We start from the raw sequence: 16,828 nt of genomic DNA, 5'->3' as shown, positions 1-16,828 counted from the left end.
CCTACACCAGAACAACGGGCAGCCTTCAAGGAGAGAAAGAAGCAAGATCAGAAAGCACTGCTCTACATTCATCAATGTGTTGATTCTAAAATCTTTGAGAAGATTTCTGAATCAGTGACGTCTAAAGAAGCATGGGATCTGCTGAAAAAGTACTATGGTGGTGATGATAAAGTGAAGAAGGTGCGGCTTCAGGTTCTACGAAGGCAATATGAGACACTGCACATGATGAAGAATGAGTCAGTGGCTGAGTATTTCACAAGATTGGTGGTTTTGGCCAATCAAATGAAGAACTGTGGTGATGAACTGCCAGAAATTCGTTTGGTAGAAAAGGTACTTCGCACTTTACCTTCTAAATTTGATATCATAGTCACTACTTTAGAGGAGACAAAGGATCTCAGTACCATGAGATTAGAAGATCTTCAAGGAACCTTAGAAGCCAGGGAACTCAGAATTTCTGAAAGGGAAGCTGACGATGAACATGAACGTGCTTTGTTCATTCAATCCAAGAAGAATTCCTCTTTTGAAGAAAGGAAAAAGAAGTGGAAAAAGGGTAAACAAAAATTCCGTGGCAAAGAAGATTCCTCATCAAAGGATCAAGGTGGTGAAGATGATAAATTAGACAACAAGAAAGGTGCTGGTCATGAAAAAATCAAGAAGAAATTTGATAAGAGAAAGATTCAATGCTTTAATTGTGAGAAATTTGGTCACTTTGCTTCTGAATGCAATAGTGGTAAAGGGGGTCCTGGGAAGAAGCAACAATCCAAGAAAACTGATGAAGAAGCACATCTTGCACAGGGTGATTCAGATACTGAACCACTTGTGATGATGATTACAACCAATAAGGGTGAACAAACTTCAGATGTTTGGTACTTGGACACAGGGTGCTCCAACCACATGACAGGCCATAGAGAATGGCTTAGTGACTTTGATGCCACCAAGAAGACACAAGTCAGTTTAGCAGACCATAGTAAACTTACTGCTGAAGGAAAGGGAACAATTTCTCTTGTAACACCAGGTGGCAGACCTGCACTTGTGAAGGAGGTTTTCTATGTTCCACATCTGAAGTGTAATCTGATTAGTGTTGGCCAGCTAGTAGAAAAGGGTTTCTCAGTGACAATAGACAAAAGGGGGCTGAGATTGTTTGATCCGAAGGGGAAGTTTGTGCTCAAGTCAGTTCTATCCAAGAACAGGACCTTCAAGGCTAACATAACCACTTCAGCTCCTCAATGTCTCTTGGCAACTTCTACAAATCAGGAGGCATATCTCTGGCATCAAAGGTATGGACATTTGAACTTCAGAAGTTTAAGTGATTTGAGGTCTAAAAGTCCGGTTCATGGTATTCCTAAGCTTCATGTACCAGATAGAGTTTGTTCTGTGTGTCTAGCTGGGAAACAAACTCGCTTGCCATTTGTAAAGAGTATTCAGTTGAGAGCTCAACATGTTTTAGATGTGGTTTCTTCAGACATTTGTGGACCATTTGAGGTACTTTCACTAGGGGGTAGCAAGTATTTCATTACCTTTATAGATGAGTTCAGTAGAAGGATCTGGTTATATCTCATCAAGCTTAAAAGTGAAGCTTTTCCTGTCTTCAAAAGATTCAAAGCTGAAGCAGAAAAACAGAGTGATAAGTACTTGAAGAAACTCAGAACTGATGGTGGGGGGGAATACACCTCAAGAGAGTTTGCAAAATTTTGTGAGGAGCAAGGGATTCTTCATGAAATAACAGCCCCTTACACACCTCAACATAATGGCCTTGCAGAGCGAAGAAACAGAAGTCTGGTTGAAATGGCTAGAAGCATGCTGAAACAAAAACATCTTCCTTCAAGTTTCTGGGGAGAAGCAGTGTGTACTGCAGCCTATGTACTGAATAGGTGTCCTACTAAGAGTTTAAATGGCAAGGTACCATAGGAAGTATGGTCTGGCATCAAACCAAGTGTAGGACACTTAAGGGTATTTGGTTCATTATCCTACAAACATGTTCCTGATGCTAAAAGAACCAAGCTGCAAGATAAAAGTGAGCCAGTGATATTGGTGGGCTATCATGCTACTGGGGCTTACAGATTGTATAGAACAATGACTCAGAAATTGCTTGTTAGTAGAGATGTTTTGGTCTGTGAAAATAAGGAATGGAACTGGCAAAAAGGTGGTGATTCAGATCAGATTTTACCAGTTCACATTCAAGAATTTGAAGGTCATGATGTTACTCATGATCCAGTTCCTAATGAAGCTAATGATGATCAGCAAGGTGGTCAACCGGATGCCAATTATCAACCAGAAGCTGATTCTGATATGGATAGTGGGTCAGACAATGAACCACCTGACTTGTTTGATGGTCAAGGTTCTGGTTCAAGCAATCTGCAGAATGTACAGCTTGCTACTAGACCTGTGAGACAGAAGAAACTTCCTACTAGGTTTCATGACTTTGAAATTGCAACTGACAATGCAGTCACCGAAGAAGGAGAGTTGATTCAGTATGCAATTCTAGTAGATTCTGAACCTATTGGCTACAAAGAAGCCCTGAAGGAACAAGTTTGGCATGATGCTATGACTGATGAACTCAGAGCTATTGAGAAGAACAATACATGGAAGTTAGTCAATTTGCCTACTGGTAAAAAGCCTATAGATGTCAAGTGGGTCTTCAAAGTGAAATTGTCTCCAAAGGGTGAAGTAGTAAAGCACAAAGCTAGACTTGTTGCAAAGGGGTTTTTGCAGAAACCTGGAATTGACTACTTTGAGGTCTTTGCACCAGTGGCAAGGCATGAGACAATCAGGCTTGTGGTTGCTTTAGCTTGTGGGAGAGGATGGTCCTTGTATCACCTTGATGTGAAGTCAGCCTTCCTAAATGGACCACTGCCAGAGGAAGTATATGTCTCACAACCTCCGGGCTTTGAGATTAAAGGGAAGGAGGACATGGTTTAGAGGTTAGATAAAGCTCTTTATGGACTTAAACAAGCTCCAAGAGCTTGGAATAAAAAGATAGATGCTTTCTTTGTAGAACATTCTTTCAAGAAGTGTTCAGTTGAATATGGCTTGTATGTTAAGCATTGTGAAGGCAAGAATCTTCTATTGGTATGCTTGTATGTCGATGATCTTCTGATTACAGAAGATTCCATTCATGACATAGACAAGTTGAAGGTGCTTCTCAAGTCATAGTTTGAAATGACTGACTTGGGAAAGGTAGCTTACTTTCTAGGAATGGAATTTCATTACACTGATAAAGGTGTGTTGCTGCATCAAGGGAAGTATGTGAGAGAAGTTCTGGGAAGGTTCAAAATGTCTGATTGTAATCCTTCAAGGACACCAGCTGAAGTGATTCAGAAGTTTGATTCAACTGTTGAAGAGAGGGTTGATGCAACTGAGTACAAGCAGTTGATTGGATCTTTGAGGTATTTGTGTAACAGCAGGCCAGACATTTGCTATGCAGTTGGAGTTTTGAGCAGGTTCATGAGTGAGCCTCAGAAATCTCACTTACTTGCTGCCAAGAGGGTACTGAGATATGTTAAAGGTACCAGTGATTTGGGGATCTGGTTCCCTATGTATGGAGGACAAGGTAATGTTGATTTGTATGGTTTCTCTGATTCGGACTGGTGTGGTGACAAGTTGGATAGAAGAAGTACCACTGGTTACTTGTTTATGTTTCAGGGAGCTCCAATCTCTTGGGTCTCGAAGAAGCAGCCAGTGGTTGCATTCTCCTCATGTGAAGCTGAATACATAGCTGGTTGTTATGCAGCATGTCAAGCTGCTTGGCTGAGTGCTTTACTCACTGAGCTTGGAGTACAGTTAGAGGGTTCAGTATGCTTGAGGATTGACAACAAATCAACCATTAACCTTGCCAAGAATCCAGTGGCTCACGGAAGGAGCAAACACATTGAAACAAGATTCCATTTTATTAGAGAACAGGTTGAGAAAGGAAGACTAAAGCTTGTTCATTGTGGAACTCTTGATCAAGTTGCTGACTTGCTGACTAAGGCAGTGAAAGGGGACCAATTTGAAAAATTGAGACAGGAATGTGGTGTTGTCTCTATTGCTGACATTTGAATTGAGGGAGAGTGTTGAGAATCAATTCAAATTGTATAATGGTTAGTTGGGCCTAATAGTTAGTTGGGTCTAATGGGCTTAGTTAGAAGATGCCATTAGCATTGGCAAGTTGCCAAGTGCAATGGCAGTTAGTGTTGTATCTGTGTAATTGTAACTGTGTGTGTGTAATGTTTGTAGCAAGTGTTTGTGGCACTATAAATACTACAGCAATGAATGAATAAAGTAGAGAAATTTCATTCTGCAATTATCTTCTTTCATCTTCTTCTTCTGAGTTGTTTCTTGGCTTAAAAGCATTTCATGCCCCTGATGTATTACATTTGTGCAAATGTCGACCCTATTCTTTTTTCGTCTATGTTTGTACCCTTCATGTTTCGTAAACGTGCATCGTTTGCCCCTCCATTAAAAAAAGGTGTCCTTCCGTTTAAAAAAAGACGACGTGGCTGTTAAATGCCATGTCAGCATCCTACATGTCACGCCATGTCATTAAATAAAAATTTAGAACTTGAAAAAGGAGAGAGCAAGATTCGAACCCAAGATGTTGGACGGGCAAAACACACACATTACCAGTTGAGCTACCAAATCAATTGGAATAATAATAACATAATATTATTAATATCATACTTATTCTTCATCTTCTTCAAATTCATCATCTTCACGTTTCTGGGTTTCCAACTCTAAATCTTGTGTTTTCTTCTCCCCCACTCTCCACAACCTTCCAACTCTCTCCAAACTACAATGAATGAATCAAACCCGTACTATTCTTCAATTCTCTTATCCTTATACACCAATTCCATGTTAACCAAAACAGAGGCCTCTTCTCGCTCCTTTGCTTCCCGCTCTCCCTCGCCGCCGTCGTATCATCCGTCCACGCCACGATCTCATCTTTCAACGGCAAGCACGCCTCTGTTTCCTCCGTCGCCGCCGCTGCTGTTGAGCTTCACAACTACAGGAGGGAAGCGAATGGATTTGAGGAAATATGCAGGGATTTTCGTGGTTCTAGATCCTTTCTATGCTCCTTTGTTCCAGAATCTCAACACCCAAACACCTTCAAATCGATTCGGCGAGGGAGAATCCGGGCGTGATGAAGCACTGTGGCAGTAGCAGCTTATGGGAATTGGGAACAGAGAGTGACTGAGTGAGTGAAGGGTTTGAATGTTGAAGAAGGAATTAGGGTTTCCGGATACGCAATTAAGGGTTAAATACCAAAATCTTGAACCCCGAGAGTTCCTATTCTATGGAAGTGGTGGACTTGCAGCGAGTGGATTGATAGTTGGAGGAGGGATTTGTGGGTTTGGATCTGTGGGTATGGAAAACTGGGGAAGATAATTTTGAAGAAGATGAAAAATAAGTGTGCTATTAATAATATTATGGTCATTAATTTACCAATTGATTTGGTAGCTTAACTGGTAGTGTGTGTGTTTTGCCAGTCCAATATCTTGGGTTCGAATCCTGCTCCCTCCTTTCCTAAGTTCTAAATTTTTATTTAATGACATGGCGTGACATGTAGGATGCTAACGTGACATTTTTTTTAACGAAAGGGCACCTTTTTTTAACGGAGGGGCAAACGGTGCACGTTTATGAAACATGAAGGGTACAAACATAGACGAAAAAAGAATAGGGTCGACATTTGCACAAACGTAATATATCAGGGGCATGAAATGCTTTTAAACCTTGTTTCTTTCATTGTGAGCTAACAAAATATGGTTCCCATGCTTGCACCTCTCATGGAACACGAGCTAATTTTTTTATTCCTATCATATGTATTTCCTCGGTCATTATTTCTTCATTTCTTTTATTGTTTGTATAAGGCACCAAATCCTTATCAGTTACACCAATCAATATGTGATTGTTTTGTCGCACTGTGGTCACATTTTAAGAGCACGTGGGAAATCTAAAGAGGGACATGGATGTTCTACTGTTTACGTGTGTTTTTTACAAATGTATCCAAATAGTAATCTGGGACTTGTATAAAGTTCTCTAAGTATGGATTCTTGAATATAATTTGGTGGTTTATATTAATGAAAAAAGGGTTGAGTGTGACTTTGAAAAATCTTTGTAGTGGTGAAATGTGAAATAATGATAACTCGAAAGATATGTGTTTTGGTGGCCTAAGTTCAAAGTATTACGTGAAAGATTCAAGTAGACAATGAAGAAGATTTTTTTTTTTTCTTTTTGAAAAATTAACAAAACCTAAAGGTTAAGGACCGGCGAATTCAACAAAGAGAGTCTCAAGCTCTATACAAGGGCTGTCAACAGTTTTCTAACTCACAGAAGGCTCATGGGCTCCCTTCTTGGCCAACCAATCTGCCAAGCAGTTTCCATCGCACACGGTCTTCACTCCCAAGAATGTTCACCAATTCTGAGCAGTCGACCTCACACCACACAATCCCCAATCCATGGCGCAACGGAATAGCCTCTGCCAAGAACAGATTTCCACCATTCTCAAAACTATAGAAGCCAACCATCCACCCGAATTACTCCTCCCTCGCCCATGCACATCGCCTTGTCATGGAAACTCCCATCAGTGTTTAATTTCACTAATCCAGGAGACGGTGGCAACACAATGAAGATGCTGAGAATGCATAAAACTAAGTAGTAACAAGAACTAAGTAAAATATGGAAAGAAAAATGAAAACAAATTAAAATAGATTTGATTGAAAAATGAAAGCTGTAAAAAAAGTGGAATTAAGAAGATCTTTTTACGTGAATTTTGTATGGTCATATGTCATGTGTGTAGAACTAAAAGTAGGTTTTTAGAGTATTATAGTAGCTAAGATATCCAGCTCTTTTACACAAGATCATATATATATAATATTTACATGATAACTGCTAGTTCAATCCTACTGACAAGAATATATAAAACTAAATAAAATTGACAAATTATATTGTTCATCATTTGGCCTATCCATGAAGTTCTGAGGGCATGAGGTTTGAAACTCCTCGTCATCGTCTCGATCTGGTTCCTTATATTTTGTGACTCTAGTAACTACTAGGAACGTGGGCACGTTTTTCTCGTGTGCAACTTCTTGATTGTGGACAACTGCTTCTGAACATGACAACGTCTCTTAGGGCACACCATCTCGAATTGGGTGCTTCTTCTATTGCTTGTAGTGTTTCTCCCTAGCTTAGAAAATTTAACATTTTCCTTCGATGATTATCTTTGCATTCTAGCTAAGATTCTCAAATCTCTAAAACAAATATTGACCTCATGTCGAATCGAACTGATTTGGCTTCTCAGCCAAGTCCGTTCCGGATTACATAGTTCAAATTTTACTCTAAGCCTTCCTTAAAGCTTAAGGCTTCAAAATGACTCATTTAACCATATTTTTTCTGAATAAAAGGTATATTCTTCTTTTGGTATTAACATCTACATACGCAGAAATTTGATCCTAAAATTGTGTTTCATTCGGTACAAAAATCTCTGTTTTTTTTTTCAACCCTCATGCAAACTAGTCAAAATCTCAATAGACAACCTCAAAAGATTTGGTATTTCGATATTTCAAGAAGTAATGAATGTTTGGTAGGTACCTCAGTTTCAATAGATTGAGTGTAGTATCATATCCCTTATAAATGAGGTAAACATCCCTTGTATACATGTTTAACTACCGCTATAAATGTTGTGAACTAAACGAGAACAAGCCTTGTACCTTTGTACATTTTGAATCGAGAATATTTTTGTTTTTTTGAAACCAATCGAGAATTTTGAAATGAAAGAAGATGGTAGGTGAAATTTTAATTTATGGATTAAGAAAATTATATCATGTAAATAAAAACTAAACAATAGATTGAGAAGTCATTATGTTTTAGGTTAAAGTTTCTCTAAAGTGAAATTGTCCATAGATGTATATTTAATTTAAAGTATATAGTGTCCCGAACCCAATAAAAAATTAAAAATACATATACTCTGCTTACCAAAAAAAAATACATATACTCTTATTTCTAAAATAAACAACCTCCCTTTAGAGAAAGGTTTCAAAAAAAAGAAACTTTTCCCTAGAATAATAGTAGTAATTTACTATTATGTTTTTTTTCTAAAAAATCTTAAATCATAGAAACTTGAATCAAAATGAAACACTATCCCTTTTCTTCTAAAATCATCTTCCCGCCTTAAAAAAAATCCTGTACCCCAAGCATACCTTAAATTTCTAGAGCAATTAAATAGGCACTAAGTGGATCACATGTAGCTATCCGATTGTTGTTTTCACATTAAAGGCTATAACTCTGTAGCATATAGTCTTCTATGTTTGTCACCATACAATATGTATGCAGATTTTTTCACATTAATAATTTAGCATTTTTTTTCTTTCCGAAAAATCTTAAATTAAACTAGAATCTATACTCAAAACGAAACATTATCCCTTTCCTTCTAAAATCATCTATCCCAAGCATACCTTAAAATTCCAATAAATTTCTGAAGTGATTAAAAAGTACACTTAAATAAAGGGAATTAGATTTCCCACCCCCTGTTTTAGAATTGTCACCCTATCCTTTTTAAAAAAATGCCGGGACTACCCTCCGGGACTTAAACCTCCATACCAGTCCAGAGGTTGATGTTCTGGACTAGTCCGAGAGTTAAAAGTTCGGATTCTTTAATTACAGTTAAAATAACATGACTTTAGTCCAATTGCAGCAAATATAACATGACTTTAAAATTGAAAAGTTACATAATCCAATTTAAACAAAATTACAATACATAATCCAAGTTAAGCATTGGAAAAGTAAAGCAAAATAACAATACATAATCTAAGTTCAGCATTTCAAAAGTTACACAAATAGTCCTTAATATAGAATTAGTAAAGAACTAATATTAATCTTCTGTTATGTTTGTGTAGCTTCCAGGTGGAGGTGCACTGTCCTTTGGAAAAATACCTGTATAATGAAAACAGATTCAAATGCTTTGTTGTAGATGTGGAAAAGATTCAAATGCTTTATTGTAGATGTGGAAGAAGATTCTCATACCTTGACTACATTGGACAAGGTTATATTCAGATAACAATTAGACTTTCTAGGAGAGAACACAGCGACCTGAAAGCAAAGTGAAGAAACGATGTGATGTCCAAGTTCTCCAAAGAAGCTTAAAATGTTAAAGTTGCCTATAGATTAACCTTTTGGAGAAGCAGAACAGATCCAACAGTTATGTCTTTCGCAAATACGCTCTCAGTGAAGACCTTGTGATGGATACTAGCGCCAACAGTGCTCGTAGGGTCCTGAATCTCAATCTCAGATGTCATGAGAGAAACATGAATATAACATTTCACTGAAATATAAGGAGGAATAAGGAAATACCTTGAGTGTAACTGTTGCATCTCCAAACCCATTGGAATTGCAGGATTTGATAACACCGATGACGTGATCTACTCTTTCATGATGGTGAGTGATTGCGCCCAGAGGAGTGGCAGATCCGTTTAATTGCAGGGCTGAAAGCCAAGCATTGGATTGGAAATCGGGATCGGTGTCGTGGCCGTCTTGGAGGACTTGCCTAACGAATTGTTGGGTTGAAATGTTTGGTTTGTCGTCGGTGGATCTGCGGTGAATCATGGCGGCCTGGACGGTGCCAGCTGGGCCGGGAATGAGAGGACGAGAGCTGGAGGAAAGGTTGTCTTGGCGTTTGTAAGGGCGGATGAAGGTTGATGGTGGATCTTGTTCCATTTCTTCTGGTTATTTCCTGCAACAAGGGAAGAAGGGAAGTAATGTAATGGTGTAGGATGCCTTTGGTGCATAGGGGACTAATATAGGAAGTAAAGGGATTTATGGTGTAGGATGAATGAGTAATGGGGTTGGTGGTGGGGTTGGTGGTGAAGATTAATGGTGGTCAGAGTTGGTTGTGTAGGCAGTGATGGTGGTTGAGATTGTAATTGATGGTGGTCAGAGTTGGTTGTGTAGGCATTCTGCTGCTTGGTAAGGGTGATCCAGGACTATAAGTTTCGGATCAATCCAGGACTATAAGTTTCGGACTGATTCATAATTAAATTTACCACCCCCCTTTTTAAGACGTCCGAGAGTTGAAAACCCGGATTAATATGAAACTTCAAGATTCGGATCTCTCAAACCAGATACTGTCACAAAGACAGAAACGTGAAAATGCAGTGACAATAATATGGGACAAACAGACCTCGTTACAATACTGGAGCATTGTCTTAATACATGTAGGAAAATATTCTTGCTAATAATATGGTTACAGACATGGTTACAACATTACAAACATGAATCATATTATCAATCTTCTGTTATGTCTGTTAAATCAAAGTTGGTAATAACACGAGGACCAATCCAAACAGTGTGTTCAGCCATAAATCTATCCAAACGCTCTTTATACGGTTTACACCATTCGGACTCGGGTTCTTCAACGTTGTATTCCCATTGGGGAGCAATTGGCGGCATAGGATGTCCAAACACCAACTTCAGCTACATTTAAGAGTATAATAGTAAAATTAGATATATTTCAATATAAATTGTTTAACGTGACAAGAGAGTGTATTAATAAAAAAGAAGATATGTATTTAATTGAGGATATACCTGTACAAAGTGATTGGTCACATGACCAATAGCTATGACAGGATGTTCTAACGGTGGGGCGCCTCCTCTCATCGGAAGGTAAGTGTAACTAGATTTTAACGAGATGGAGATGAAAACCACCCGAAACCGGTTAGCAATAAGGTACCCCATCTCCGGTAGATGCATCCATTTGGCTTTAGTGGCTCTACCATCAGGAGGGAGAGTGAGACGATTGTGCATGGCTTGTACCACATCATAACCCCACATGCGTGTATAGTGTTTCTCATAGAGTGTGAGTTCTACAATCAGCTCTTCCCTAACCCGAGGCCAACCGTCCTGACCGTTCTGAAGGTCCAGCAATGCAGCGACGGCTCTGTATCCACAATTACCATCCCCGACAACATCTATCACTTCATGTATATATGGTCATAAAAAAGATGGCAACTCCGGTAAGTAGATTTTGGAGCCGGTGGCCGTCATAGCCTTCTTGTTCTTTGACTTAGGAGCTTGCGATGTTGGAGTTGTTTTAGGAGTTTTGGTGAGCCTAGGTTTCCTCTTGCTAGCTTTCGCTTCTTGTTCTTTGGTCTGATTGTCAAAAAGATCCCAATGTGAAAGGTCACGCTGGGTGGATCCTATTGATTGACCTCTGGGAGGTTTGGTTTTCCTCTCCTTGGACGATTGATTATGCTTTATCTTCACTTCAGGAGGACACAATGAACTGATTTGAGGACAATAAAGCTCTTTAAGCTTCCTTCTCAGCATACTTTGGCCTGCATCATCCAAGGTATTGAAATGAGCAATCAAGGCCTCAATCTCTGGCGGCATGCATCCACTGTTTAAGGTTTGACTCTCCACAACAGGCACTTGTTCCCAAGAAAGTATCTTCCAGAATGGATCAACTGCTGCATACGAAATTGAGGCCATACTCTGAAGTGCACAAGCGCAAGGTAGTCCATGAGTGACTTTCATCACGCAACCGCATTTCTCACCATGACCCCAAAATCTGTTTTGTTCATCATACATTAGGTGAAGGGCATGTTTAGCAACGAATCCTCTCATATTCTTATACATTGGAGACTTGAAATGGTGCTCTACAATGTTAATACTGCGCTCAAACGATGCTTGTATTGCATTGTGGCGTACAATGGTCAACCTATCAATTGCTTCCCATGAATCGCACAGGTTACCCTTGCCGTTCCTAAGCATCTTCTTCAAGCTTGCATGTGCACTTTCAGCCCTGCATACAATCATGAAGCTAGTCTATCAAGCCTATCAAATGAAACAAGTCTATCAAATGCATACAAAAAATGAAACAAGCCTATCAAATGAATCAATTCTATCAAATGAAGCAAGTCTATCAAGATTGCATGTGCGTAGTACCTGTTACTTGTTGTCGTTCCAAAATGCTTCACTCTGTTTGTCCATGCCTTCACAAATTTCTCCTTGTGAACCAACCAAGTGTCATAAATGTACGATGTGAACTTAGGATGATCCTTACACATATCACACATGTCGCTTCATTCCTCCTCAAATTGTGTAGCTGTTTCCGCATATACCACTTCATTCCACTTTTGCATCACTAAAGCTTTAAAATATGTTGTGTCAACCCACAATTTGCACTTTGCCTCAACATTCTTGTTTATGTGGAATAGGCATAGTAAATGGGTAGCCTCAGGAAAAATATTCCGAACAGCACTGAGTAAATCCAATTCCCTATCAGTCACAATCACTCCAGGTAATCGGGCAGGGTCAGCAAGTAGAGACTTCATGCACTCCAAGGCCCAAACATAGTCAGGTGTGCGCTCACGAGTCATGTAGCAAAATGCAATGGAGTAAGTCAGACCAGTAGAAGTGAGGCCAACCATTTCAAGCAATGGAATTTGAAATTTTTTTGTCTTGTATGTGCAATCCATGATTACCACGTGAGGGAATGTGTTGAAGAGTTTAATAGCATTAGGATGGGCCCAGAAAAGTTCCATAATGACACCCGAATCTTCTTCATGTCTTTCAAAGTGAACATAGTTGGCTTCTGCCAACTTCTTCAGCAAATATTGCATCTCTGTAAGTGGCCCACGGTCTAATTCTTTAACTTTTTTGATGCGATTATACACTTGAGTGATGGTAGACAAGTTACCCGGATTATTTTCCTTCAAAGTGGCCAACATGTGTCTCGGTGGGACCCAATTGTTATTCATGCTGTCGACTTGAACCTTCTCTTCTTCTGTTAGTCGACCAGCATAGGAATAGCCAACCAAAGATCTAGCTGGTTCATGGTTGTGTACCCCTTCCAACACTTTCAGCCACCAATTTCTATCACCCTCCGTAGGTCGTCCTTTAAGTTTAAAAGGACAATTACATTTTTGTGATCTGGTGGAGTTGTACTTGAAGGACTTAGGGTCCTTGTACGGGATGTACACACCATGCTTCGAGCACCGCAGAACAATATACATATTTCCACCTTTTCTGGAATAATCAGACCTTCCAGTCACAATCGCATATCCATTGTCCTTCCCAACATTCTTAGCCCATTGTTTAAGGTCATCAATAGTTTCAAATATCTGTACAGTGGTAACATATCATTTTAAAATTAGTAATCAATTCAAGCATCACTAAACAATAATGTCATTATGCTCTACGCAATGAATACCTGATCGGTCGACCATAAATGAGTGGTATCCACACTTATAGGCTGAACATTATCTTGTTGTTGAAGCAACATTCCTTCACTGACATCATTATCTTGTTTTAGAAGCAGCATTTCATCATCATAGAAAAATGTGCTCGTCATACTGCCTGCATAAACCAATCTGCCACTGGTTAACAGTCCGTATAATGAACATTCGTACTAATTCGAGACTATAACTTTCGTACTACTCCGAGACTTGAACATTCGGATTTATGTCGAGGCAGAAAAGTTGAAGTGATGGTGGTGGCAAAAAATGAAGAGAAATTTAAATAGTAGAAAATTTAAACAAACGTATATATGTATATTACAATGGATGCAATGATACATACCAAGAGCACAATGAAAGGTGGTGCTGGTTGATGAAGGTTGTTGGTGGTGGTGCAATGATGGTGGTGGGGGGTTGAGGGGTAGTAAGAAAAGAGGAAGTGAGGGAGTGAGGGTGATCAGAAGTGAAATGTAATGGGGGGTGGTTTGGTGGTTGAGGAGTTTATGCAGGCCATAATGGTGGTGAGGTAGGTGAAGCTATGGAGTAATGGTGCTGAAAAAGATGGTAGAATCTGTTAGAGGTGTCCGGAAGTTGAAGTTTCATACTAATTCGAAGGATGAAGTTTCATACTGATCCGAAGGTTGAAGTTTCGGATTATATCCTAAAGATTAAACTTCATTACAAGGGTTTGGGTTGTTGAGTGCCAGGTTTGAATCCACAACATGTTAGAAGCATTGGATAGCCCAAGCCACTCATGCTGCAGGTTTTGGCTTCCATTACAAGGGTTGATTATTAGGGTTGATTATAAAAGTAATAGATTTTAAAATTAATAGATTTTACAATTATTAGGGTTGATTATAAAAGTGAAAAAGAAAAAAAAATGTTAAAGTGAACATAAAGCTCACAAATTATTAGGGTGTAGGGTAAAAGTGAAAAAGAAAAAAAAATATATACGTTAAAGTGAACATAAAACTCATACTAATCCGAAATAGTAGTGCAAAATACATAGTCCCCTAATATCGTAATAGTAATGTCAACAAAATGCTCATACAACTAATGTCCCCTACTGTCCCCTACCCCGACGACCTCCCCTACCCCTACGGCCTCCCCTGGCTTCTGCCCTGCCGCCCTCCCGGCCACCTGCTCGGCCACCTGCTCGGCCACCGGCTCGGCCACCTGCTCGGCCACCTGCTCGGCCACCGGCTCGGCCACCTGCTCCCAGACCTCCTCTCCCAGCAGCGTAAGCAATGCCCTGTGTCCCAGCCAAGTCCTGGAGGATGCGAAGTGCTCTTTCCGTTAAAGCGCGGGCCTGTGTGCCTGGCAGCAAAGCATCATCCACCTCAAGTGACAGCTCAAGGACTTCTAAAGCCCTACGCAAAGCAGCCTGAAAGTAAATAATAAAAAAAACGCTGTTAGTAAATCACATACAGAAAACCACAAGTGCATAAAGAAAATAGAATTAAAATTTAAAATTTACCACGGCACTGAGATCAATCCTCCTCTCATCCGGTATGATGAAACAATGAGACACTCTAGCGTACCAATCCATGTAACCGCCCACAGCCTGTCCCTCCTCTATAGCAGGGTCACCCTCAGGGAACAAGTACTGCACATAATCTGCGAATGCCGCATCAACAGCCTCAGCTGCGGGAGATCTATCCATCTCACTAGGGTGGCGCGGGATCGTCTATATATACCCAAACTGTCGCATGACCCGCTCCGGAAGATGAGGTCGCACAGCAGGGGGATAGGGACACCGAATGTAGCCTGAGAACAAAGCCCTCTCATCCCGCTGTCGCCATTCCCTGTGGGCCTCATATGGAGTCCAAGTGACGTCGTCGGCCGTCAACTCATCAAGTAGTACTCGCCTCTCGTCAAGCCTAGCATGCCCCGACCGTGACTCTGTCCACCTACAAGCTCTGGGCTGGTCCTCTGTGTAAGCCGGGTTCGCATACCGGCGAACGAGCCTGTCTGGAAAGTGCTCAAAGACCCAGGCCATCAATAGGGACGTGTAACCGCCCATCTATTTGACCCCGCTGCGAGAAGACTGTCCAAGCTGGTCGTACAACGTGGCAAGGGCCATGGCGCCCCACGCGAACTCCGACACCCGCTCAAGATCTTGTAGCATGCCGATCCAACGGGCGGAGAATGAGTGCCCCCCACTCTTGTCGGCGAACAATGTCGCGCCAACAAGATGCATCAGGTACATCCTGGCTGCATGCTCGTACCGCCCCTCTACATTACAATGTAATACCAATTATGATTAAGTGAATATAAATAATAGTTGGAAAAAGTTCAGATAATGAATGAAACAAACCTGCAACAGCTGTCGGGTAAAGGTCTCGCAAGAAGCTGAACCTCATAGTCGGACCCCTCTTCACATCAAACTCAGCCATGTACAAATCTGCATCCCCCCTAACAGCAAAGCGCAGGTCTCTGCCACATCATATCTCGAGGCCACTCCTGGAGTGTAGAATCTCCCACCAACCGGGATGTGAAGAAGAGCGGAGACGTCGTCAAGGGTGACAGTCATCTCCCCGAATGGCATGTGGAAACTACTAGTCTCCTCGTGCCACCTCTCCACAAGGGCCGATATAAGCCCTGGGTCCGTCTCTACATAGCTGCACCTGACCAGTGGATACAGTCCGCTCCTCTCCACAATCAAGCGGACCTCCCTGTAATTGTCCCCCTCACACGTCATCAGCCCGAGCTTCGTACCAGTAGTGGCAAGCCTCAAATCACCTCGCTCAGAATAACGAGGGTCAGTGGTGCCTAGTAGGGTATGCCACGTCCACGGCGCTATGTGATCCGGGTAATGCTGCAGAAGTGACAACTCAACCGGCCCACCAGGAAACGGTGGATTTCTCTGGAGCGGCGGCATATTTGGATCCTCTACCTCTACATCCTCACCCTCAATCTCAGACTCAGACCCCGACTCCGACTCCGACTCCAATGGCTCCTCAACTGCATCAATATCAAGTGAAGAGGTGGAAGGCTCAACAGTATCGTGGGCAGTAACCTCAGGCGTCGACTGAGGAGAAACCTCAGTAGCAGTAACCTCAGGCGTCGAGAGAGCAGGAACCTCAGTGGCAGGGGCAGGAACCTCCGTAGCAGGGGCAGGAACCTCAGTGGTCGCCTTCGGAGCCCCCTTCCTAGCCCCCTTCCGAGAAGTCGACACATCTGTATCATGATCACCTCGCCTATGAGAAGCGTGGAGATAGGCACGACGATCGGCCAACTCTTCAGACGATACCCTCTTATGTTGCTTTGTCCTTGTCATAATCTATCAAGAAAAATAAGGAAAACAGATTAATAGCTATGTAATGAGTAATCCACAAGTATAAACAGTAAACTAATGTTATGAAATTTCAATACAATTCAAATAATGTTATGAAATTCAAATGTGAAATCTCAAGTTGGTTATGTCCTTAACCACTACCCTAAGATAGCCAAAAGCATGGAAATTATCTTCACCCCATTCATCTTATCATGAAAAACAATAACAGAAGCAATAGGAGTTACTGTCATAGACAGTACTTAATCTCTCAATTCCGAATCTTGAAGTCCTGAACCATTCCGAATCCCAAAAACCCCAGAAATCACAATACAAATGAAATTTCACA

The 16,828-nt window shown here is 41.0% G+C and overlaps 4 protein-coding genes across 4 annotated transcripts; all 4 read right to left on the bottom strand.

The window, feature by feature from the left end:
• Window positions 1-10,959: 10,959 nt before the first annotated feature.
• On the bottom strand, window positions 10,960-12,044 carry LOC130725402 (uncharacterized). The gene is made up of 2 exons (XM_057576638.1): window positions 11,914-12,044; window positions 10,960-11,770 (listed from the first exon to the last, which is right to left on the bottom strand). The coding sequence occupies exons 1-2, from the start codon at window positions 12,042-12,044 to the stop codon at window positions 10,960-10,962; spliced, it is 942 nt and encodes a 313-aa protein (XP_057432621.1).
• A 6-nt stretch (window positions 12,045-12,050) lies between these two features.
• On the bottom strand, window positions 12,051-13,321 carry LOC130725401 (protein FAR1-RELATED SEQUENCE 5-like). The gene is made up of 2 exons (XM_057576637.1): window positions 13,181-13,321; window positions 12,051-13,091 (listed from the first exon to the last, which is right to left on the bottom strand). The coding sequence occupies exons 1-2, from the start codon at window positions 13,319-13,321 to the stop codon at window positions 12,051-12,053; spliced, it is 1,182 nt and encodes a 393-aa protein (XP_057432620.1).
• A 631-nt stretch (window positions 13,322-13,952) lies between these two features.
• LOC130724280 (glycine-rich protein 2-like) lies at window positions 13,953-15,214 on the bottom strand. Its single transcript, XM_057575476.1, has 2 exons — window positions 14,683-15,214; window positions 13,953-14,589 (listed from the first exon to the last, which is right to left on the bottom strand). Exons 1-2 carry the CDS (start codon window positions 14,866-14,868, stop codon window positions 14,269-14,271), a joined length of 507 nt encoding a protein of 168 aa, XP_057431459.1. The 5' UTR covers window positions 14,869-15,214; the 3' UTR covers window positions 13,953-14,268.
• A 368-nt stretch (window positions 15,215-15,582) lies between these two features.
• On the bottom strand, window positions 15,583-16,485 carry LOC130725400 (uncharacterized). The gene has a single exon (XM_057576636.1). It carries the CDS (start codon window positions 16,483-16,485, stop codon window positions 15,583-15,585), a length of 903 nt encoding a protein of 300 aa, XP_057432619.1.
• Between the last annotated feature and the right edge of the window lie 343 nt (window positions 16,486-16,828).

This window comes from Lotus japonicus, chromosome 6, assembly GCF_012489685.1.
Source record: "Lotus japonicus ecotype B-129 chromosome 6, LjGifu_v1.2".
In the NCBI taxonomy this organism is placed as follows: domain Eukaryota; kingdom Viridiplantae; phylum Streptophyta; class Magnoliopsida; order Fabales; family Fabaceae; genus Lotus; species Lotus japonicus.
Note: the sequence above shows the minus strand (reverse complement) of the source record. Positions and strands in the feature narration are given on the sequence as shown.

Excerpts from the sequence above, each read along its gene's own strand:
- LOC130725402 (XM_057576638.1), bottom strand. The coding sequence starts at position 12,044 with ATGTGTGATATGTGTAAGGATCATCCTAAGTTCACATCGTACATTTAT. Across the intron at positions 11,771-11,913 it reads GGAACGACAACAAGTAACAG|GGCTGAAAGTGCACATGCAA; the intron begins GTACTACGCACA and ends GATTGTATGCAG.
- LOC130724280 (XM_057575476.1), bottom strand. The coding sequence starts at position 14,868 with ATGGATAGATCTCCCGCAGCTGAGGCTGTTGATGCGGCATTCGCAGAT. Across the intron at positions 14,590-14,682 it reads GGATTGATCTCAGTGCCGTG|GCTGCTTTGCGTAGGGCTTT; the intron begins GTAAATTTTAAA and ends ATTTACTTTCAG.
- LOC130725400 (XM_057576636.1), bottom strand. The coding sequence starts at position 16,485 with ATGACAAGGACAAAGCAACATAAGAGGGTATCGTCTGAAGAGTTGGCC.
- LOC130725401 (XM_057576637.1), bottom strand. The coding sequence starts at position 13,321 with ATGACGAGCACATTTTTCTATGATGATGAAATGCTGCTTCTAAAACAA. Across the intron at positions 13,092-13,180 it reads ATTTATGGTCGACCGATCAG|ATATTTGAAACTATTGATGA; the intron begins GTATTCATTGCG and ends ACCACTGTACAG.